Here is a 24,134-nt window from a genome sequence, read left to right on the forward strand (position 1 = left end):
TAAGTACATACAATTTATGGATTCTTAAGGGGTTCATTCCATAAACTGTATATAGAAGTGCGATGGAAAAGTTTCCAGACTCTGACCAGAAAAATGAAAATTACAAACCGGATTTAAACTGATCAACTGTCAACTGTGCAAAATTAGCATCCGAGGTAATATGTCAGTAAACTATGGATTTGCTTGCTTGATCTTGCTGGCAAGCTAGCCAGCTAACTCTAGAATTAAACAATTAGTACAGTTTGGCACCACTATGGTGAAGTCAGGGTTTCAAAAACAGCAGTCCACAAATCAGCATTGATGTTTTGTTTTTTTAAATGAGTTTCGAGTGTTTGGGGTGACATCCGTTTTATATCTTGGCCGATCCAATTCACAGTCAAGGCAAAGAGGATATATTTTTGTGATTTCCTGTTACATCTTTGGATTTTTGTTGCAGATGGAAGCCCCGACAGCAGGCTGAACGTCAAGTTTGTTCAAGACACGTCCAAGTTCTGGTACAAACCTGACATTTCCAGAGAGCAAGGTAGGAAGTCAAAAGACCTCATTTATTATATTAATCAAATATAGATCCATCCAAGTGGGTGGATTTATGTCATACTTTTAAACATTTAGACAAACATTAAGGAACAGAAGCAGCTGTCATCATTAGCAGCGTAACATATCAGCTGTGTTGTGAGCAGTACTTTTGCAAACGTTATTGTGGTGAACATACAGAGCATATTATAGAAATGACTTGGGCTGCATGGTTTAATTGAGTATTACTCTGAATCCTTTGAGTTGCACTAAAAGGACTCTTTGTTGAAACTCAAGTCATTGTTCTGAATGTCAGTGATGTAAGTCACTGGACCCGGCAACGTCATCTCTTTTGATAAATGCACGTACACATGTGCACAATACTGACGATGCATGCAGCAGCATAAACAAAACATTTCTGTCCTCGTGTGTTTTAGCTGTGAGGTCAGCAGCTAGTGACTGGCCTGTAATGGATTATATCATGTTAAACATAAGCATATGCTCAACTGCGATGACATCAGACACACGGAGAGTTTATACTTAGTGCAGTGCACTCCCAGAAAGAAAGCCACACCATATGCAGAGAATTAGGGAACATCTGCATGTGTTGCTCATCTCATCCATCTTCCTTGCTTAAACTGTCACATGTGGACAGGCCTGGGCATTGAACTAAACAGTGAAGTTAAAGCTCTAAAGCTCCTCTCTGTGAACAATGGAGTGTCTGAAGCAAAGTGTCATGTTAGAAGTTGTAGTTCTAATAAAATGCAGACCAACGGCAGTTTTTTTTTTTTTTTTTTAAACAAAGGGTCAGGACTCATTTCATCCTACTCTTACTCATGCTTCACTTTTGACTTCATGCCACCTTCTTCCTTGGCTTACCTTCATTCTTTAATGACTTTTCCGACCTCCAAATTCCATCACCTAAATTTAGCTGGTGGAATAATAAAGAGGTTTTTCATTGTGGACAAATTGTCCAGTTTTTCTTTCCCTCAAATGCATTTCTTTTTGTTAAGTACTTATTGTAACAAATAAAGCTTCTAACCATAATTGTGTAACATGTGGTTTGTATACTGTAGTATGCAGTTTCTCCATGTTTTAACAACAACCTGCCAGGGGCCTGCACATCGATAATGTAATCTAATACTGAGCTTTGTTACAACTTATTGACATAACACAGAGGAAAGTGCATGTAATAGATAAATAACAAGACTAATGCCAGGTTCACTTAGTTCTGTATGACATTTAGGACTTTAAGATGGTCACCGTGTGGTATGAGGTGACTGTAGGCTCAAAGATTCTTGCCGACTTTGGCCAGGATACATACATTTCTACATAAACACAGAGCAGATCTGGCTTTGCTGCCTTTTGCCCCTATTTGATATAATCAGGAAGGAGGTGCCAGAGAATTACAACTAAAGACAAGAATTTAAACAAACACTAGATCATACTAAGAGGACAGATCTGGACTGCTTGTCCTTTGGCCGATGTATCACTTCATGCATTACACTGTACCCAAGACTACTAGCTTTTTCTCTCTTATCCATTATAGCCTAAATCTTTGGATTGGTGCTGCTTTACATCTTTGTTGTGTCATCTGAACCCAGCAAAAGTAAAGAGCGACTGTTATTTCATCTGTGAGGCCATAATGAGGCACAGGCGAGTCGTTCTGTGAGCTGCTAGCAACAGCATGCTATCAGAAACGGACGGCCGAGGAGTTTTTACATTCGAGTTTTGGTTGTTGAGAAAGGCACAAATGAAATGTGGCTTGTTGATGATGTCAGATTAACAGTCAGTAGATGTTAAGAACCTTTATTAGTCCCACACATGGGAAATTTGTTTAAAGATTTGTTAAAAGATCTTAATTTATCTTGAGGTGAGTGTTGGAACATCAATCCATCTAAGTCGGTCCATAAACCGACTCAGCAGTAGCATGTAGGTTATTGTATCACCTCCCAGATTCCTGATGTTCTAAAGTAACTCAATGTTCTCTGTATTCCAGCCATCAGCCTGCTGAAGGACAGGGAGCCCGGAGCCTTTGTTATCCGGGACAGTCACTCCTTCAAAGGAGCTTATGGCCTAGCCATGAAGGTGGCGTCTCCTCCACCCACTGTGCATCCGAACAAGAAAGGTAGGGGGAGGACGGTGGGCAGTACATCAAAGCAGTTACAAATGTGCCAAATATTCAGTACACACACTACTTCTGTGTTTAGTGCAGCCCTTCTTGTTTTGTTGGAGGCAGCATGAATGTTAGTACCTTAATACCAAAGATATGAGACGATGTCTGAATGTGATTCAGCTGGTGCATTACCCGCCTGGACTCACGCACTGCTTGGCTCTTTTGTTGCAGGTGACATCACTAATGAACTGGTGAGGCATTTCCTGATCGAGAGCAGCCCTAAAGGAGTGAAGCTGAAAGGTTGCCCCAACGAGCCTTACTTTGGTTAGTGGAAGCACTCTTGCTGCTGTCTTTCATTTCTAAAACATACACTAACAGCTTAGCAGTGACATAACGAGTCTGTAGGAAATGTCAAGCACGAGCGCTTTCTCTCTTTTGTGTGTCAGTTGAAAATCTGAGCCCCTTTCCAAGTTTGAAAACGTCTAATCCTGCTGTAATTATAGTATTGAGTGACGTGATCTCTCTCGTGTTCTCCCTACTAATTACACTACACGGCTGTGTGTGCGTGCGCGTCTGCATGCACTAAAGGGGCAGACCAACTTCTGTGAACTTTTGCCTTCGCGCTCCTCGTTTCTTCTCTTCCACTCTTGTCTTCAGCTTGTAACTCACTTTATCGCTCTTATTCTTTAGTGGAGTTTTTGCTTGTATTTCTTTAATTTCAACTAACACAAAAGCACAAAACTGTTTTTTCCTGTCATCTTTTTTTTTTTTTTTTAAATTTATTTCAGTGTGACATTACAGCCAACAATGAACAATTAAACCTGAGTCCTTTGAATCCCTCTTTCAGAGCTCGTGAAGTTTATCCATAATCCTCCACCATTTAAAAGTAACATTAATAACTCCAATTAAAAGATTCAGCTGTCATTGTGTAAGAAGTCAGGCGTACTACAGATTTAGTTAACGAGGGATCCATTATGATTAATTTAAAATCTAAATGTGTATTCTTCGACACTAATAGAGTAGTTTTCAGTAATCCTTGGCCATGATGCAGCCCCTCAGTTCATACACTCCCTAAAAGAAGCCTTTTAACTCCCTTCACCTCCCTTTAAGTTAGCTTTCATCAGATTGCCTGCCCAATGGAAACAGAAGGTTTGAAAAGCAGCTAAATAGGGCTTATCTATTGTAGAAAACCTACAAGAAAAAGTCACTATAAGAGTCAAAAGCTCATGCTTCAGACTGGTCAAAATGCTCAGGGGGGATTACCTGCACATACATTTACCTCTTTATTTATAATTTTAATATGGGTCACCATAATAAAAACCTAATGTCAGCAATCTTGTTAAACAATTAACCAGCTACAGGTCATCTATACCACGTGTCAAGATGGTTGTTATAACTGAAGAAAGCAACACTCTCAAACTGGAAGCTTCTGTGGAACCAGCTCCCAGTTTGGATTCAGGAGACAGATTCTCTCTCTACTTTTAAGATTAGGCTTAAAATGTTCCTTTTGATAAAGCATAGAGTTAGGGCTGGATCAGATGACGTTGAACCCTCCCTTAGTCACGCTGCAATAGGCTTAGGCTGCTGGGGGGCTTCCCATGATGCACTGCAGTGTTTCTTCTTTACTCACTATGTGTTTATACACCTCTCTGCATTTAATCATTAGTTCTTATTGATCTCTGCCTCTCTTCCACCTGTCTTCCCCCCATCACTTTTCAACCCGGTTCTGAGGTTTCTTCCTGTTAAAAAGGAGTTTTTCTCTTCCCACTGTCAACAAGTGTTTCCTCTAAGGGGGTCATTTGATTGTTGTAGTTCTTTACCTTGCAATATAAAGCACCCTGGGCTGACTGTTGTTGTGATTTGGCACTCTAAGAAGAAAACTACCAAGCGGCAGAATTGATCCAGTTATATGAGAAAAAAAAAATCCACAAACTTTCTCATGGCAACTCAAAACTCCCTTTAAGTAAAGCTGAACATTTATAAAAACTTGTTTCTCTTTGACAGGTTGCCTGTCTGCATTGGTCTACCAACATGCTATAACACCACTGGCCCTCCCATGCAAACTAGTCATCCCCACCACAGGTATGTGCAATAAGTGTTCTGTGTAACATGTATTCCATTTAAAAGTGTTTCTGTCTTACTCTTAAGCAAATCTTTACAGTTTAAAAAAAAATTATTATTTTTTTTTAAAAACTGAAAATCTGACCCTTGATGGAGTCCTCATCCCAAAACGGTAAACTTTAAACTTTCTCTCCTGTAAATCAGAGCTCACTGAGGAAGTACCAGAGGTCACAACAGCAAACCCGATGGCTGAAAGGCTGAAACAAGGAGCAGGTAAAACCTCCTCCTCAGTATTAAAAGTCATTAGGTTATTTAAGTTTAACATTCCAAGACAGTCAGCCAAGTTTTGAGGTTCTTGGACATAATTGTCAGCGTCATTAGTGTGTTTTGTCACTCATTCTGACAACGTGACGTTCTTGTTGTCCCAGTGCTGAGGGCCCCTGCTGACTCCCATGGTAAACCCAGTGCACTTTCATTTGGAAACCTACAACTGGAATGTGCATCGTGTCTGTGTGTTGTCTGTCCGTGTATGCTCCACAAATGAAGACGAATAAATAACAGTCCCGTGTGACAGATTTCCCCAGAACATGTCTTTTAACACTAGCGTCCAGCTTGCGCTCCATAACAGACAGAATGTTTTATGTGGAATGATCTGTTTGGTTTCTAAAACCCCAGCCTTGTTGCAGAAAGCATGCACTCTAATGAGGACAATGTCAACATTATTGCATGAACAGATTGTTCACGATTGGGTTTGACACCATTTATCCAGCTGGGATGTCTGCTCTCTTTACAGCATGCAATGTTCTCTACATCAACTCAGTGGAGATGGAATCACTGACAGGGCCTCAGGCTGTCGCTAAGGCCATATCTGAGACACTGGCTGCTGCTTCTCCACCTACTGCCACCATTGTGCACTTCAAGGTGTCCTCACAAGGCATCACACTCACTGACAACCAGAGGAAGTAAGTCTAAACCACACCTGTCCCATCTTAAACATGAGGTGTTTGATGTCTCACAAGTGTAGACGTTGCATGTCATATGTTGTCGCAGACATATTTTTGACGAGCCTTTGACATCTCAGCGTATTTTAAGATATAAATATGTCTTTAAAGGGCTGGAATTAATGAATATGAGCAACTGAACACAATCACAAAACAATAGAGAAAATTAAAGTATTAGAATTTTTATACACTATATTATTAACTATTTCACAGCTTTCCCTATTATTACATCTGCATATCATCATTACATTTGGGTGCTGAGCTTTGGAAGGGTGTTAGAGAACAGTGAAGCAGACGTACTGGCCTGTTGTAGAAAGATAGAGCTAAGCCAGAAGACCAAGGTTTTGACTACCCAGTGGCTCTATGTCCCAGTCATCAATGATGGTCACGAGCTCTGGGTAGTGACAGAAAGAATGACACTGCTGATACAAGCGACCAAAATGAGTTTCCTTTGTTGAGTGGCTGTGCTCACCCTTAGAGATACTGTGAGGAGCACAGTGTCAAAAGTGTGTCAAAAGGGGCTAGCTGAGGTGATCTGAGCGTCTTAACAAGATGTATCCTGGATACCTCCCTTTTGAGGTTTTTAGGGCACACCCAGCTGGGACAGGAGCCCACAGTAGAATTTGTTGGAACGATTATATATCTCAACATTCCCTGGGAGGAGATGGAAAAAGATCTTGGGGAGAAAGGAAGTCTTACTCTCCTTTAGCCTGTGGCCATACCAAAAGCACTTTAGATAAGCAGAAGAAAAAGGGTGGACATGTGCATCATATGTTTCAGTTTTTATTTATGTAGTGGTAGTTCACAGCAGCAGTTTTCTCAAAGCAACCCTAAACTCCAACTTTGTGATCAAGCACTTGGTGACGGCAGAGAAGAAGAACTCATTTTTAACAGGAAGAGTGATTTTAAGCATTCAAGTTCACTACTCGAATGCTTGAAAACATGAACTTTGAGCATTATCATAGAAGCTCAGCTTCCACAAGTTTTACATTAATGTTTTTAAATGCACGGCTGTCAGGAAAAGCATGCTAGCATTGACAAAGAGAGATAGCTTACTGGTACTGATGGAATGAACAATTTAGAACCGGTCTGATGTGTAGTGATACACGAGAAAAAGTAGAGCCCTTGCATAACTGGCACAGTCTGAGTTTAACCTCCTAAGACCCGAACTCTTCCACGACATGCATTTTTTATTTCTCTTTGATATTTGGGCTGATTGGGGCCTGATGAATGTAAAAACAAAGAATTACCAGATTTTTTTTTAACCTTATTTTGTTTTTAAGAAAAATAAGAGCCACATATGAGGATATTCGTTTAAAATTTTGATAGAACAGTAGCAGTATAATGTCCTCGTAAGTGGATATCAGGCCCTTGTAGAGCAAAATTGAGTATTTTAGTCTAAATAACCCAAAATGTGATGTCCACATATGTGGACGCAGGTCCTAGGAGGTTAAAGTTCATATTGACCAAATCAGCCTAAATCATCAATGGTTGCTCTGTTTAAAAGCTGTATAAAAGTATATGACATGCAAGTCCACAGAATGGACATTTCAATTTTTAAGTTTTGTGTCATTTACATCTTTTTTAGGCTTTTCTTCCGACGCCATTACCCAACCAACACTGTCACGTTCTGTGATATAGACCCTCAGGACAGAAAGTGAGTACAGAGAGCCATTAAAATACTTAGAACAATATTAGCGACTTGTTTTCAGTTCCTCAAGTGTGTTTAAAGCCCGTGATTTCAGCTAGTCCAAGTAGCACATTGGTTTTGTTTAGTTAAGACCTTAAACAAAATACTTAAATCATTTCAGATGGAACAAGCCTGAGGGAGGAACAGCCAAGTAAGTAAACTTTCCTTTCAGTCAACATTTGATACTTGAAAGTACTCTTTTTAAGAGACTGACCGATGCTGATATTTAGTTTCTGTCAGACGCACCCATAACAGTTGCTTCGTGTAGTAATTTGAGTCCTTACTAAGATGATATGGCGTTGAAGTTTGAAAAGAAACAGTTTGTTTTACTCTTCCAACCTGCTGATTATTCGTTCACACTCTGCTTGTGTTTGTAGTCTTTCAAACACATTGCAAACAGAGAAGTTACACAGTGCCCTCTGGTGGATTGTGTAACATCAACACAATGGTCGGTGTTACTTCCATCTCTTCCTTCCTTTTTAAACTTTGATTAGTTGGCTGTTACAACCACGTAACGATATATCATCAAAGATACTATCCGCTGTTATGTCAGTGGGGCTCTAATGTGAACTACTTAAAAGGTAATTTTTGTAATAACGCTCTGGTAACTGGTAAAAACCTCACCTCCATGGGAAGCAGGAACAAACATTTTCAGTTTCACTTAGTACTTTGTACTAAGGGTACTATTGGTATTATAATGAAGTACATCCTGGCAATAGTTCAGGTAATGTATTTTCAAAAACTACTTCCTGTCGATGGCTTCAGTTCGGAAGAGATTAAACTAAATAAACAAAACCAAACACACATTTACAAAAATACCTTCAAGTGTCTGTAAATCTGCTTTAAGTCATTGATGAATGAAAATGGCAGCCCTAATGACGAAATCTCCAATATTGATGTTTCAGGCTGTTCGGGTTTGTGGCGCGTAAGCAGGGAAGCACAACAGACAACGTCAGCCACCTCTTCGCCGAGCTGGACCCTGACCAACCTGCCAGCGCCATCGTCAACTTCGTCTCGAAGATGATCACCTCGCAGAAACGATGAGCGCTGTCAGCAAAAACCCCTCACGCTTTTTTTCAAAATAACTTTGGTTATTTTCCTTCCTTTTCTTTTAAACCTCACAGACGCTCTCGGCTTTCAGTTTTACGTATCGCTTCATTTTTCCTGCTCTTTCACATTTAAGCCAACGCGTGTGTAGTTGTGAAAGAATGAGTGCGCGTGTGTGTTGAGAGTGTGTTCGTGTGTGCGCTCGTGTGTGCGCGGCTTGCATGCGTTTGCTTATAATCTTGGATGGACTCCAGAATGGACCAGAGGAAGTGCAGGATGAGGCGTGGCTGTGTGTGACAATGGGCAAGGGAGGCGACTTTAACCTCCCGGGCAGGGTTAACTCATGAACAGGAAGAGGGAATGACATTGTGTGCAAATGTTATTTTTTTAGCAACTGTTTCTTTTTTTGTTTTTTTTTTAAAAAAAGAAGAAGAAGTCAAGTAGTGTGATGTAAAAGGTGGATTGTGAATCTATCAGGCTTTTTTGACTGGTCAACCAAAGATTTTAAAAAAGCAGTCAGGGCGGGTATAGCGTGCCACTGACTATGAGGGTCGGAAGTATTCTTTTGTAAAACAAATATGGCTGCTTAAACAAAAAATACTGTTTCTTTCTGTATGTACTGATACTGTAGGTCAATTCTGCACCGTTGCCATCTTGCAAAAAAAGAAAAAAAAAAGATTTTTTGCAGCTGGTAAGGGTTGTGTAAATACTCTAGATTGCTTTTTTTGAGTAGGACTGTTCTAGATAACATTTGGTGCCTGACTTTCTTAACTAAATGCAGAGCTTTTAAAGAAAAAAAGAAGAACCTAAAACATATCCACGCCGTCTTAATATATGCAAATAGCCAAAATACCACAGGTCCTTCCCTGTTCGTAGTGTAGCTAAAGATGCGACTGATGTGCAGCTTGAGCCTGAAGAGATCAGCTGAACCTTGCATTCAGTGAGACCACAGAAAAAATATTATAGAACAGGCCACTGAATCACTGCATCCACAAGGCATTGATTGTATCAGAGAAGCGTGGAGGAGGGGGGTTTGCTTCCCGTCTGCCACCATCCTCTGTTCAGCCTCCGCAGCCACACCGTTCACTCATGATTGAAGGGCCGAGGGCAGTTTTTGTGAGGACGATCTTTATTTTAAAGAAAAAAGATTTGGTCCTCTAAATCTGCTCTGCACTTTTCTCTGCTCAAAGTTTCCATCGATGAAAGAAGCTCTCACCCTACCCAAAAGTAAGCTATACATATATAGATATAAATATATATATATAAACTTCCAAACAGTGACTTAAGATATTTATTTTTGTTGCTTTGTTGCTCTATATTATCTTGTATACATGTATTATAAAGTATACATCAAGATTACTGAAAGCAAGAAGAAAAGATTGCTTTTTATTTTGGCTAAAGTCAAGTGCATTGACGTATATAAAGGTGTAAAGTGTGTGCATTTTAAAAGGGGTATCACTGTTGTTTTTGAATGTTTTTTTCACAGCATTATTTTCTTTTGTTAACATTCTTGTTGTTTTTGTTGTTTTCTTGGGGGAAATATTTTGTATGAAAAATGGTTGTTACTAAAATCCAAATTGGAGTTATCCTAAAGTGATGCCAACGCCGCTGTTTTATTAACTTAAAACCTGCCGAGAAAATACGTTGTCCAAGTTTAGAGCACTTGAAATGTTAAAGTATTATCCGTGTTTTTGTTGTCAACCGAGTGGAGGGGAGCTGTTGACAGACCTGTGTCATGTCCCTGCGTGTATTCAGGCAGACTATCGGGGGTCCTTACTTTCACACTGCCTCACAGTAGGTCTGAGGCTTTTAACAGCAAAACCAAGTCAGTTTAGTAAGTAGCTGCTTCCCCCGTGTGGTGCAAAAGGATCACTACAAAGGAGCCACTTTTAATTTAATACAGTGTTTTAGCTGTGAAATATTGAGTTAACACAATTTGATCACTGACAAAACTTAAATGATTTTGTAGTTTTCTTGACAAACAAAATTATTTTGCTTTTTCAATTTTAATTAAAGGAATGAGTGGCAATGAAAACTCCCACCTATGGCAGCATGATGCAACATAAGTAAGGGTTAGTTTGGGGGCCTATTTGGACTCAAACCTACGTCTCCAAAAAGGAAAAAAGCAACGGAGCCCTTCCAGGAGTTTATACCTGACTAGAATGTTCCATTATTTATTAGCAGGAGCTTGCATGCTCGACTCAAATTGTAACCGTCGGCCTGTTGACTAATCTGTGCACAGCATCTTCATGACTCATTTAAACCAGCCTTTCCGCAGAGAAGCCCATAGGAAGATATCAGTGCGAGTTTCACGTGACGACTGCCTCTTGGCTCAGCTTATAAGACAAATAAGCTTTTTTTGCCTACAAACTCCTTCTTGAGGGGAAAAAAAAGATAAAAGACTTCCTAGCCATGAAACTGAATGTCAGTCATTTGTTTGCCAAGATGGACACTCCAGTGGCGTCTGCCCACTCTAGACAGATCAGTCTGGACCCAAGAATGTGTGTGAATGAGCTACTATTCCTGTATAGAGCTTTGTCATGTTGTTTTGGTTTGCTACATTGTATGGCTTTTACTATTTCTGATGGAAAAAAAAAACACATTAAAAAGCAGTACAAATCAAAACCGCCTAAGTTTGTTCTTTCACTAAACAGGCAGGTTGGCTTTGTTGTGCAGAAACTGAAGATTTAAGGTTAATTTAGCATAAAATATTACAACATTGCATTTAACATTTTTAAACTGATGGGTGGATGAGGAGTAAGGTTAGTGAATCGGGAAGTGTAGAGGATGAGTAAAGACAGGACAGCTATGAAGAGCAGAAAGGCTCAGATGAGATTCCCATGGAGATATAGAGATGTCTACGAGAGAAGGCTTTTTAAATCAGACACAGTCTTGTGTAGAGTGACACGATGCTTGAGAAATGGAGAAGTGTACAGGTTCTGATTTTCTAGAATAAAGGTGATCTGCAGAGCTGTGGTAACGACACGGATAGAAGCTGATAACTATACAATAAAGATGTTAGAATGAGTTGTTTGGTTAAGAAGAGTGGTGATGATCAGTGAGCAGCAGTGAAACTTTAAATTAAGAAATAGCTTTACAGATGTGACGTTTGCTTTGAGAGCGTTGATGGAGTACAGAGGAGGTCAGAATGAGTTTCACTGAAAGCGTCTGATAGTGTGCCAAGACAGGAACTGTGGTGCTGCATGAGGAAGTCGGGGTGGCAGAGAAATATATGCAGGACATGGTAAATGGACTGATTCTTATATAGCTTTTCTACTCTCCCGGAGTACTCAAAGCGCTCTATATAACATGCCTCATTCACCCATTCACACCCATACAAGCACTTCCTTCTATACTTAAGTACAATCTAAGCATTCACACACATTCACACTCCAATGGAGTCGGAGTGTGAATGTGTACTAACCCCAAGCAACTTGGGGTTAGTATCTTGCCCAAGGATACTTGGCATGCAGACTGGGGAAGCCAAGGATCGACCCACCAACCTTCCAGTCACTAGTTCATCTGCTCTACCACCTGAGCCACAGCCACCCCACAGCCAGCGTTGGTGAGGTGTGCGGCAGGGGTCACATCTCTGGAGAAAAGAGGAATGACAATCAGTAGAAGTAAGAAAGAATACATGTGTGTGAGTGAGAGGGAGACGGGTGGAAACATGAAGGTGCAAAGAGCAGAGGGAGTGAAGGTGGAGGAGGTTCAGTTGCCTGGGGTACTGAACAAAGCTGTGGAATATGGAGACCACAAAAAAGATTCATGGATGTAGTGAAGGAGAACATGCAGAGCGCTGGTGTGACAGAGTGGGATGATGGGGCTTAGGGGGGGATAAAGGGAGGAGTCTTGTTGTTATTGAAGGATTGTTCATATGAAATTTGAGAGGATGTAAAGAATGTCTGTAAAGTCAGACCCTTGCAATAAAACAGGTTTATTTATCCTCCTGGTTGGATAACTTTAAAGTGAGACATGTTCGGCTCGACGTGCAAAGATGTGGTTCTGATCTGTGCACATTTACACTTTATTGTTTGCTTTCATGATGCATAGGAGGGTTTTTATTTTTTGGAGTACACAAATCACACCCATAGATGCGTCCCTCATCTTTTCAGAACACTTTCTTGACCTTGAGGGAAGAAGAATGTGAAAAGACCACAGGGCAATGCAGATTACACAGAAGGACTCTAGCACTTATGTGCAGCAATGAATATAGATGCTCCAGTAGTACAAGTTGCTGCAAGGTACTGCAGCAAATTGAGCTTTGAAGCATCTGTTGTGCGCTGTAAAAAGATGTATTGTAACTGAATATGTGATGTAATTGAATAACGTAACCGAGTAACTTGTGAAAAATTTAAGTGAAGAGTGATTTAAAGAAGAAGAAAAAAAAAAAACAAAGTCCAGAAGCCTGGCCTCAAACTCACGCCACACAAGTCCATTGTTTTAAGACTGAAACGCTGCTTTAATATTTCTATTTAACAAGGGCGACAACCGCCACTGAATGATTTGAAATCCGCCTGTTAGCAGGTCTGGGATTGATAAGAGCTGATAACAGCCATTTAGCCAGTTGATATCAATGGAGAGGACACACCCATGTACATAAGGTCTCACAGTTCACATTGCCTAAAACTGAAAGCACTGCTCATAACAGACCTGTTGTTACAAACTATCCTTTAAAGGACAATGTGAGCGTGCCAAAAAAACCACAAAAAAAAACAACCCCCAAACAAACAGCACTTTAGACCAAATTATACTGTGGTGAAAACCAGACACTGCTTCTCACCAACTGATGCTACAGTGAGGATACTTCAAAGTTGCAAAGTGTGGAAAGTTAAGCCAACTCAGAAATGCCAAAACTGCAGTTCTGCTCATTTCCACTTCAGTCTGCCTCGTGTCAATCTCTATAGTCTGTCATGTTAAAATGCTCAAATAAATGACATTGGTTCTGTGATGAGAAGATAGATTAATAACAGATGTATTATCTTACGGGAGCACAACTGGCCTTATCTGTTGCTTCCAAGACTCTAATCGGGGCTGCAAACAGACGAAAGTGTGTCCGTCTCCCTGTGAGGTGGACAGTAACCAGTTACAGGAAAATGAACAATCCTATATAGACTGTGTCAGGGTGCTATGACATATATCCACACAACCAAAGCAATGTACAACCACATTTTACACAGGTATGTGGACAATAGCCTGCAGAAACTAAGACTACTGGTGCTAGCACTGCTAACATTAGCCATACTGAATAAAACTAATTTGACACTCAGTGAAATTTGAAACAATCAAATTGCTTCATATAAGATCATGTCCATTGTTTAATTTTGCCTTTAGACTTTTGGACTAGTCTTAGACTTCAAAATGTCTAAAATCAATGTGTGGTATTATGGTGGCCGTGCTCATCTTTTGAATAAATTACAGCTTATGGCTGCTTCACAGTGGCAAAGGCAGAGATACTCTTCAAAACAGAAGGAAAGCTGTATTTGCCTGCTTTCAGTCAAGATCAACAGCTAAGACAAAGATGTGCATTACATCTTGATGCATTCTCAATCATCCAGGAAAGTAAATCTCCAAAAGTTGATTCTGTTCATCTGGATGTAGCGTTTTGTGGGAGAAACGTTTCGTCACTCATCCAAGTGACTTCTTCAGTCTCAGCTGACTGCAGGTTTCCCCAAAACTTATAAACAGTACATTTGCATAATGACTGAAACCAGCCCACTGAAGGAACAATGGGCTGGGAGGTCAGTTCCTTAATCATAATTATGCAAATTCTCATGACCATTGATCAACAACCACTGACCAAAACCCACTGACCAAAGACCACTGATCAATGGCCATGAGTACCATTCACAGAGAGTTGGGGAATGGCTGCAATCACAGCATTGTAAGATGGTGAAAGATGTACCCTTAGGCCCCCTCCTCGATTCAGAGATGGTCTTTCCCTTTTCACGTAAATGGCCTCCTTGACTCCGCGCTCAAACCAGCGTTCCTCCATGTCCAGGATGTTACATCCTCATCATTGAAAGAGTGTCCACTGTCCTGTAGGTGTAAATAGACTGCAGAGTCCTGGCCTGACGAGGTAGCTCTTCTGTGTTGTGCCATCCGCTTCGCCAGAGGTTGTTTGGTTTCCCCGATGTATAAATCCTGGCACTTAACAGCGTACACTATGTTACTCTGTTTGTGTCGGGGGGACCCGATCCTTGGGGTGGACCAATTTTTGGCGCAGCGTGTTTTGGGATTTAAAAGCCACAGAGACCCGGTGTTTAGAAAAAATGCGTCTCAACTGCTCCGATACTCCTGACACGTACGGGATCACTACAGGTTTTCGCTTGGGCAGCGGTTGTCCTTCTCTCCTGGATCGGCTAGAGCTTTCTTTAGGTGCCTTTCCAGCTTTGACAAAAGTCCAGCTGGGATAACCACATTTACTCAGGGCCTTCTTGATGTGCTGTTCTTCTGCCTCCCTGGCTGCTGTGTCAGTGGGGATGGTGTTCGCTCTGCGTTGTAGCGTCCTGATGACCAGTGGATGATGAGAGTCAAACCTTAAATACTGATCCGTATGTGTAGGTTTACGGTACACGTCAGCTTTTAGATATCCCCCATTACTGATGGAAATGTCACAGTCTAAGAAGGCTAACCTGCCACTTTTCATATCCCCCCTGGTGAATTTGATGTGCTGGTCCACCGAGTTAATGTGATCCGTGAAATGTAGTACGTCCTGAGATTTGATTTTCACCCAGGTGTCATCCACATATCTGAACCAATGGCTTGGTGGTGTTCCAGGGTAGGATAGCAAAGCCCTCTTTTCCTCTTCTCCCACAAAACGCTACATCCAGATGAACAGAATCAACTTTTGGAGATGTACATTACATGTACAAAAGCACTGGGTCAGCTACACATTACCGTTACATTGCATCAATTGCTCAGATATGGAAGCCCTGAAGCTCCTGGTGGAAAGTCTGATGTTAATGCCAGAGCAGGTCTGGTACTACAAACAGCACCTGGCGACCCTGTTCTGTAACTTTGCATGGCCTGCTGTGGTGGCTGGATTGCTGTGGTACCTAAATGCTTCCACTTTGCAACAAGTCAGAAATGTCTTTCTTCCAAGACATTCCACCATCAACTGTAACAGAGATAATTACAGTATGACATTCAATTTCAGTCAACCTGTTCTCTCACAAAGATTTGCAAAGGCAGACTGCATCCATAGGGGCTTGATTTTTTATAAACTTGCGGTAATGCGACTGTAAACACCCGAATTCAAAGATTAAGGGGTGTGGCTCAATATTTTTGCTCACACAATATCGCAGAGCGATTCCAGCTCAAACTGTCAAAATTTCCCAGCCATGCCCAGACTTAAACCCGTCAGAACCCTGCTTTGAGAGAGCTGATGTTCACAGATGCTTCTCATGCCGTGTGATGAAGCTTTGACAGGAAGAATTGGATCAACCCGCTCAAATCCAGGAAACCCAACGTTTATCCACGAATACTCAAAACTGTAATTACCGCAAAAGGGACTGTTAAAGAACGCTGAGCGAGATGAGAATACTTTTGTAAATGACAGACTTAAATTCAACACTTTTAAGAAATTTGCCAAAATTAAAAGCGTTATTGGATGTAGACTGGTGGGAAAATAGCATCTTTAATCAACTTGAATGCTGATTAAGTGTGTAAAAAAAGTGGTTAAAGCATTAAAAATCGTAGTTATTCAAAACTCTTTTTGCCTCAAACTCCATGGACTTGTCTTCAAAGACAAAGACTTTATATTTTTTACAAAGAAAGTGAAAGTTCAAACTATTTTACCCGACTACTGAAGTGGCTGCAGCTCACGTGGCTGGGTTGGTTATCAGGTCAGGGCTGGTGTTTCAATTTAAAGCACACTATTACACGTGGCCATAAAGAGCTCTGAAGATGATCCCTAAAATTTTGGATCCTAAACCCAGTGTAAAGAGGACACAGGTGGGGGACCGTTTTGGGCACTTTGTAGGTGAAGATAATCGCAAAATAAAATCACATGCGATCATTTCCACTTCAGATTGACACACTGCGAACCAAACACTTGATCAAATGTAACTTCCAGATTTCCGAAATAACCATGGCTTATTTATTACAAGTGTGTCATCTTAGGATGACACAGTTCTTGGTCTTATTGCTCACACGCATGATTTACAACATAACGGCGACAAATGGCTTTTCCATTAAAATCCACAGCCAAGTCTAGCTGCACCTACTGGGATTATTTGTAGGGCAATCTCATGACATCATTGCTTTAGTCTATTAAATTCTCCAATTGTTATAATAAAGTTTTACAGACAGCAATTTTCTGTCGCCTTACTAGCCTAATAAAATTATGAAAAAATGCACACAGTTAATATGAGCGGGGTAAAGGAACGTCACAGTATAAAAACTTTGCAATTAATGTCATTTGTGTTATTTCAATGATGTCACGAGTCTACAGTTTCTCCAGGCCTGAGAACACCAAACTCAAAAAGCAAATAAAACATGGTTTAGAAAGAGGCTTCACAAAGGTCTCTAATAAATACTAAATGAAAAAGCTGGAAAGTAAATCAAACTTCAGAATGAGATGACAAGGAGTCCTTATAGAATAGAATAGATTATGCTGATGCTGCAAAACCTCCAGAGGCGAGCAGGAAGAACAGCGTCGGGTGGAGTTGGGCGGAGTCTTTGATGAGATGGCATCTGTGCATGGGACATTGAGAAGTCCCAATGATCTTCTCAGCAGTCCTCACCAAAGTCCAGCAGCTAGTTACACATGGGAGGGCTGATGGGGGGTGCAAACTGACCCATTTGATTTGGCACCCCCATATTTGACCCAAACTGGAATGGGTCAAATATGGGGGTCAGTGAAGAGTGGCACATCACTCCATATATACATATAGAGGAGTACATTTGCCTGTTTTAGTTGCGAAGTCAAAGGCTCAAGAAAAAGTGACATACCAAATTCTTATAGTGGGGAAATACACGCGCGCACGCACACACACACACACACACACACACACACACACACACACCCACACACACCTATAGATGCACAAACAAAGTTTTCATATACTTTGATTTACAATGTTACAAAACTCAGTTCACAGCTACGCAGTCTGATTTACAAGTACAAAATATTTATGACCAGAATTTGAGCCCGTACGATTGTCACCAAAATTAAATCAGCTTGAGGTATTATTCATACAATCACACAAAACTTACACATGAAAGCTTGAGAACTATGGACACTAGACTGCTAACAAACAGACAAACAAACAGAACACACATACTCCATCTCTTCACGAGGAGAATAATGAGCAATATTTCTGGATCCTAAAACATGTTCTATCAAATCTTGGCCATCTGGGAAAACGGCGAAAGGCAGAAAATGTGCGCGCCAGGTTCTGCTTTTGACGTGTAAGCGCTGGCTAAAAGTCATATATGACATGTGACAGCAAGGAAGCAGAAGGGAAGAATTTACAGATTCTAATAAGATTTGACTGACATGTCTGAACTCACACAAACAGTGTGAACACTGTTGTTTTTGTCATTCATGCAAGAGAAGACATTTTTAAAGTGACACCATTAAATCTGTTTCAACATACACAGTATTATATGATGCTGTAACGGATGTCCTTATTAAATCAATGACTTTTAAACGTTTGTCTCACAGAGGGATCAAATGTACAGACAAAATGGCTTAAAGACAAATCCATCAATAGTACAGATTTTTTTGATCCAATAAGCAACACTGACTTCTCAGTTTAATGTGGTATGACTTGCAGTTGCAGCAGTGGTCTGTAATAATGTGTCCGCCCACTTGATGGCAGTGTTTCCTTTCCAGACAGATGTTTGTCCAGAGCTACTCACATTTGTATTGTGCACAATATTTCCATCTCACCTCAGTGAACGTAAGCTTCACATTGTGTTTCTATGGATTCCACCCGTACATGTAGATCTATTTCTCATACCAGCATTAAATTGTTATGGCTTTAAAAAATTAGAACATTTGTTGTTGTGTGGGTCATATTCAGAGAAGGAATGGTGCATTTTTTTTTTCTTTTTAAGCGGGCCAGTGATTGTGCATAAAACTCCTATCATCATCTCACATTAAAGCTCAAGTTTGTCTTTCAGAGTTAAAGCAACATCCCTCCTCAGCATTCTCTCTAAATGCATTCTTACCACAGAGTTCAACCTTCACTTTACGGGAAATATTTATCACCACTCTGCGAGTCGTGCATAGAGGATTCATGAGCAGAATTCCAATCGTTTCATCTCCTTCATGTGGTAAGTCGCTTTGCCGCATGGCGTCCAGATGACACGACGAGAGCATCAGCTGTTGATTTGACGGTGGATAATACTTCTAATCTGCGTTTGCTTCTGTTTAGCCTTCTCGCCTGCTAGTTTCTCTCCTCTGTGGCTCTGATTCGGACACCTTTGTCATACTCAGACATATAATCTTGGCTTTGTGGAGAGACAACTGCTGTACAATTATGGGCCAATTAGCTCGGGCTCGCCAAACCAAATACTGATTTTGATCACCTGATTGCGAGGCCCCTCCGGTGCCTCCTATTTGCCTGTTTATCCACGGACTGGGTTGGTTTGGTTGGTTTGTAGCCAGAAGTCTAACCTTACCTGACTCCATTCTTGTCCGATAGGTATCATTATGCCATGCAAACAATGACATCACTTACCCAAACTATATGCATGAGCTTCCCATAACCACAAGTAGTTTAAGTCACCCAAACATAACTACACACAAACCACAGGGCATAACAAATGACCACTTTTGTTGTGACGTAAGAGTTGGGGCAGACGCTACTTTCTCTAGTATTATACGTAACATGGCTGCCCGCTTACAGCAGCTCAGGACTGAGAGCTTTAATCACAACTGAAATCTGAATGGGAGCCAATTTTAATAACTACTTTCAGCAACTGACCAGTGAATGCAGGGCTTCGCTCCAGCAGTCATTCTGAAAACCTGACGCCCAAATCTGCTTCACAGAGCAGCAGTTTTGCACTGGTTTGCTAAACGTCACCATACCTACACCTACTAACAGCTAACCACTGGAGATTTTCTTTTTAAATTTACAGTTATTTATTTAAGAGAAGTTACTTTTTAAGTTACAAATTTACATTTCTGCAACATAAAAAACAGCCCGAGTTACAGCTCAACTGAATCAAAGATGGCTGCAGATCAGACTAACAACCTCATCGGGAGGTCGTTGGGTCGTTCTACCTGTCTGTGTGTCAAAGTGCCCCCAAGTAATACACTGAACCCTAAATTCTAAGTGTCTATACGAGAGTTAGAAATCACCTAAAAGCCCAGAATAGTCCTGTGGGAGTGGGTGAATCCTCAGTTTGAATCCATTTACCAAAACAACTTTAGAATAAATGTTGATTTAACCATCAGAGTACCTATTCCAACTATTTTTCATCTTTTGGAAAGTGCAACCATGCTACTTAATGGGAGGGAAAATGTGAAAATCAATATTACGTCTGCTTGGCAAAGTGCGGTAATCTGACCAGAGCAACAGGTGTCTTGTTTCTTGCTAAAGCCTGCTGCCCGTCGTCACACATGGAAACATGTCACCATTTGGAGTGAGAAATGAGTGTCAGGCCTCCTGGCTCCAACTGGATGTGCAGAGAAGTTTACACTCTGCCAGATGGCGTGCAAACCTTAAAAGCAGAACGAAAAGACATACATGCACGATAATGTATTTGCTCTAATCGTGTAAATTACGCCACATCTCCAGATCTGGCGAGGATTCAGTCACAAACAGGAGGACATCTAATTTGTCCTTTCATCTTGACAATTGGGACTGAGATGCTAGACATGTTTTACAGGATGTTTGCGGCCGCTGGAGTTCACTGGTGTACAGAAAGGACAAACATGTAATAGAAATACAGTATGCATCCTGTGTGTGTACACAAAAGTTGTGTATATGTGTGAGTGATTTCTGGACTCGTGACTGACTGTCCATCCTGTGACCGGTGTGTGTGACTCACTCCTATTCCAAATGTTTCCATCTTGGCGCCTCAAAGGCAAAACCATCGAGTGCCGTCACCATCTGGATGGTAAGGGCCCTCCTGGGCTGCCCGCCTCACGTCCCTGACTCAAAGACTTCAGCTAAAAATACAACCTTCAGGATGTTATTGCAAAGGCACCGATACATGACTGCCTTGGATTTCTTTTCTGAACCTGGCACTTGATGTCTCTGTCTTCTCTCCATAAATAACAAAGGTTAAACTGCTCACACACATCAGTCAGAGTAATAATGCAGTGTAATAAGCATGTGATCGCTCTGACGACAGGCAGTTCCTGAAGAAGTTACTATGGTGGATTTTTGAGGCCTATTTAAAACCTTATTTTAAATGTGACTGGGTTTTCATGTAGTGACCAACCTGCTTAGATTATTGCTGACCACTGCAGCTCGATGAAGCCTTTTTTTCCATTATAAAGCTCTGTGGTTTTCAGCCAGCCAATCCCTTCTTATCGACCTGCAACTGACAGTTTTCAGCGACAAGCACCAACCCTTACAGTTAGAGTCTATGCATTCAGTATATGCTCTCACAATAAATATCTATACCAAATTTGGAACCCCAGATTGTCTGTTTATGACCGTTTAGCATATATAAACATGTCACAAATAAATGGGTGATTAATCTTGTTTAAAATTTCAGGAAGAGCAGGTTTGCAAGTTTTCACTGGGAATCATTCCCAGTGCAAGATAACCCTCATTCACCTGTGTCAGCTCTACCTGGCAGATTTGTTTTATACTAGACTTTATTTTTGTTTCTATTTGATGGCTGTGGCTGCGTCTTGGCTTTGCATGTTTCATCTGTTTGATAAAATGTGTGTGCTGGACTTAGATTAGGTGCTACTTTACAGTGTGGAGACTAGAAGTTAGCATTGTGCTCTTTTCTGTTGTTTATTTTATTGGTGGTCAGCAAACTGTTTCTGGCTGCCACAGTCTGGCAGTAGAGATGTATCACACATACCAAACACCAGTAAAGACAAAGGTATAAATTTTAGCATCTTGCGCTTTTTTCCCCTCCTTTACTCACAAGTGGAAAATAAGCAAAGTGGATCAAAGGCTGGCCCATGTGCTCCGGTCATAGATGAGCTACTGTAGTTCAAATTGCAGAAATATTTAAAGCTGGTTCTAATAGAAAGGTGTCTCAGTGCATCCCAGTCAGGGGGTCCACGCTGACCCCGTCCACCACCGAAAGCTCCAACAATGGACACGTGAGCATCAAAACTGGACCACTAAGCAATGGAAGAAAGTGCTTGGTGCCTGGCACCAGGATGCCAGGTGTTCCCCAGGTAGCTCGATGCTACTACAGGAAGCTGGACTTGAGCTGTGCTGTGGTATTTGGCGTCAAGATGTTACCAACATGTCCAAGTGCTTTCTAACACTCTCACACAGCTACATCGTGAGCAGTTTGGGATTCTGTATGTTTCCCAAAGATATTTCGACACGTGGAATTGAGGACCAATCCAAACGCCCAACAAGAGCTGCCCAGCGATAGTAAAATGATTGAGAGTGATACTGTTCTTTCACATAAAAATAAATAAATGGTAAAAACAGCAGCCAAGTATACTTGACTATCATTAATGTACCTGGGAGGCCAAACAAGTAAAACCTGTGTGTGGAAAACATTGTATTTGATGCATTCCTTTCCACTGTACCATTGCAAACTATAAAGGCTGTATATGATTACAGGCTACGTAAACAGTCATTGATGACTTTGAATACTGTATTACAGCTTAAACACATCACAGCACAGGCCAGAAAAATGCCTCCTTCCACCTGACCTCTGGTACATGTGAAGCATGTGCCAGTAAAAACAGCCCTGGGGAAATGTGGTAAAGGGCAAACCTTAGAAGTACTTGCACTACTACAGTTTACAAAAAAAAAAAAAAAAAAAAAAAAAGAGGACAGAAAGTGGGCAGCCAGAAAAAGGCATCAGGTGGTTGATGTCTCCAGCAGTGGGAGAGTTAGCTGCATAACAGAGCAGACCCACCTGTTCCATGGCTGTTTCATTTTACATGCTGTTTCTTTCACTCTCAGCAGGTAGACTAAAAAGTTTCCAGCTTTTTAGTAGGAAAAAAAAAAGTTGATTGCCTTGCTCACAATTTTGGTTTAAACAGATTCTTCTGGTTTCTGTTTTTCTGGCAGAAAGCTCCAGATCACAACAACCATCTCAAATCTCAATTGTTAACAAACAAATAGCTGGACTGAAAAACCAGACTCAACACAGCCACATTTGGACAAACATACGTTTTTAAGGGCACTACTTTAGAAGCTTATTTATCCTAGTCAGTATGCATTCCAGCCATAGGAAAGAACACACAGCAAAACCTCTACAATATAGAATATAAGAAAACGTGACGTCTTGAAAAAGACCATTTCATTATTACTGGCCAACTGCTTGTTTGTAGGAAGAGCTATAGTGGGAAGTAGGGCTGCTCGATTATGGCAAAAATGATAATCACGATTATTTTCACTAAAATTGAGATCTCGATTATTTGACGATATTTATTTAACAATAACAATGTATTGAATAATGACTTTAAAGATTGTCAAAAATAATATAAAATAGTGTGCAAATACTGATAACAGTGCAAATGTTTGCAATATAAAAAAATAAATGAAAAATGTAAACATCTATGTTTAGTGAACTTTGCAGTGTTGCTCTGTGGTGCAGCTACGACACTGTAGCAAAGTTTACACACTATGTCTACTTGATCCACGTCTGACTCCGCGAACCCATAATGTTTCCACACCACTGAAGTTTTTTTTTTTACCTCTTTTCAACCAACGGCAGTCATTCTCCTCTCCAAATAACTTCTGCTTAGCTTTCCGAGCTTCCCTTGGGTCCTCTTAATCAGCGGTCCCCAATCCCCGGGCCGGTACCGGTCCGTGAGTCGTTTGGTACCGGGCCGCGAGAGTTGAGGCTCAGGTGTGAAATGTATAGTTTTCACGGTTTTTATCGGTTTTCAGCGTTATTTTGTTATCATTTTTATCGTTTACTTGGTTTTCCTTGGTCTTTTCACGTGTGTTATGAATAAATTTTCTTTTTTTCAGTACCAGTACTAGTTTTATTTTGTTGTATTTATCCGCGACACCTTAAAGGCCGGTCCATGAAATAAACCGGTCCGTGGAGCAAAAAAGGTTGGGGACCGCTGCTCTTAATTGTTGTGACACGTGTTTCGAAATGCAGAGAGGTGCGCTCGATTTGCCACACAGAGCAGCGCGAGAGTAAAGCACGAGGGAGGGGCTAATAATCGGCTCAGTCATTTTTAATGATCGTTGAAAGCCCAGATCGTAATCGAGATTAAAATTCGATTAATTGAGCAGCCCTAGTGGGAAGCCCTCCTTCGAGTGTTTTTGAGCAGCGCTGATGGCGGCCGTGTAGAAAGGCTGTGCAGGACACTGTAACATGACCCAGCACTGTATACCAAGCTGCTGAAAAAGTCTCATCCTTAACAAAAGGCACCATTGCAATGCTTTGAGATATGTTACGGCCTTTGTGTGTGCCAAAATAAATACAGACTACTGTTATTACAAGGTGTCACTTTGAACCCCAAAATGCTTTGTGTACAAATTCCCTTGAACCTCGTAGTTCTCAATCACCAATGAAGGAGGCCCAATTCCTACTGGTGCCCCTTTGCTTACCCCACGCCCTCCATCCACTCAACACA

At 41.0% G+C, this 24,134-nt stretch overlaps 1 protein-coding gene and 1 long non-coding RNA gene across 21 annotated transcripts in view; one reads left to right on the forward strand and one right to left on the reverse strand.

Moving 5' to 3' along the window:
* The window catches only part of tns1b (tensin 1b), a 190,554-nt gene extending 179,501 nt beyond the window's left edge, over positions 1 to 11,053 (forward strand). For 17 of the 19 annotated variants that reach the window (XM_086267183.1, XM_086267187.1, XM_086267180.1 and 14 more), the window contains 10 exons: positions 437 to 523; positions 2,513 to 2,641; positions 2,861 to 2,953; positions 4,634 to 4,711; positions 4,895 to 4,963; positions 5,119 to 5,145; positions 5,484 to 5,652; positions 7,280 to 7,348; positions 7,503 to 7,532; positions 8,287 to 11,053. In XM_086267183.1, the coding sequence (XP_086123309.1) occupies positions 437 to 523; positions 2,513 to 2,641; positions 2,861 to 2,953; positions 4,634 to 4,711; positions 4,895 to 4,963; positions 5,119 to 5,145; positions 5,484 to 5,652; positions 7,280 to 7,348; positions 7,503 to 7,532; positions 8,287 to 8,425 (890 nt within the window). In that variant the 3' untranslated portion in view covers positions 8,426 to 11,053. The remainder of the gene's footprint in view (positions 1 to 436; positions 524 to 2,512; positions 2,642 to 2,860; positions 2,954 to 4,633; positions 4,712 to 4,894; positions 4,964 to 5,118; positions 5,146 to 5,483; positions 5,653 to 7,279; positions 7,349 to 7,502; positions 7,533 to 8,286) is intronic. The other 2 variants (XM_086267200.1, XM_086267191.1) reach the window with 1 other exon arrangement.
* LOC147311993 (uncharacterized) overlaps positions 1 to 24,134 on the reverse strand; it is a 130,450-nt gene that overhangs the window by 68,076 nt on the left and 38,240 nt on the right. The gene's annotated exons all lie outside the window — the stretch shown is intronic.

The sequence above is a fragment of the Aulonocara sp. 'chitande type north' Nkhata Bay genome, linkage group LG16 (genome assembly GCF_057382095.1).
Source record: "Aulonocara sp. 'chitande type north' Nkhata Bay isolate Kocher_YH1m ecotype deep benthic linkage group LG16, A_spYH_male_GT1.1, whole genome shotgun sequence".
Lineage (NCBI taxonomy): Eukaryota > Metazoa > Chordata > Actinopteri > Cichliformes > Cichlidae > Aulonocara > Aulonocara sp. 'chitande type north' Nkhata Bay.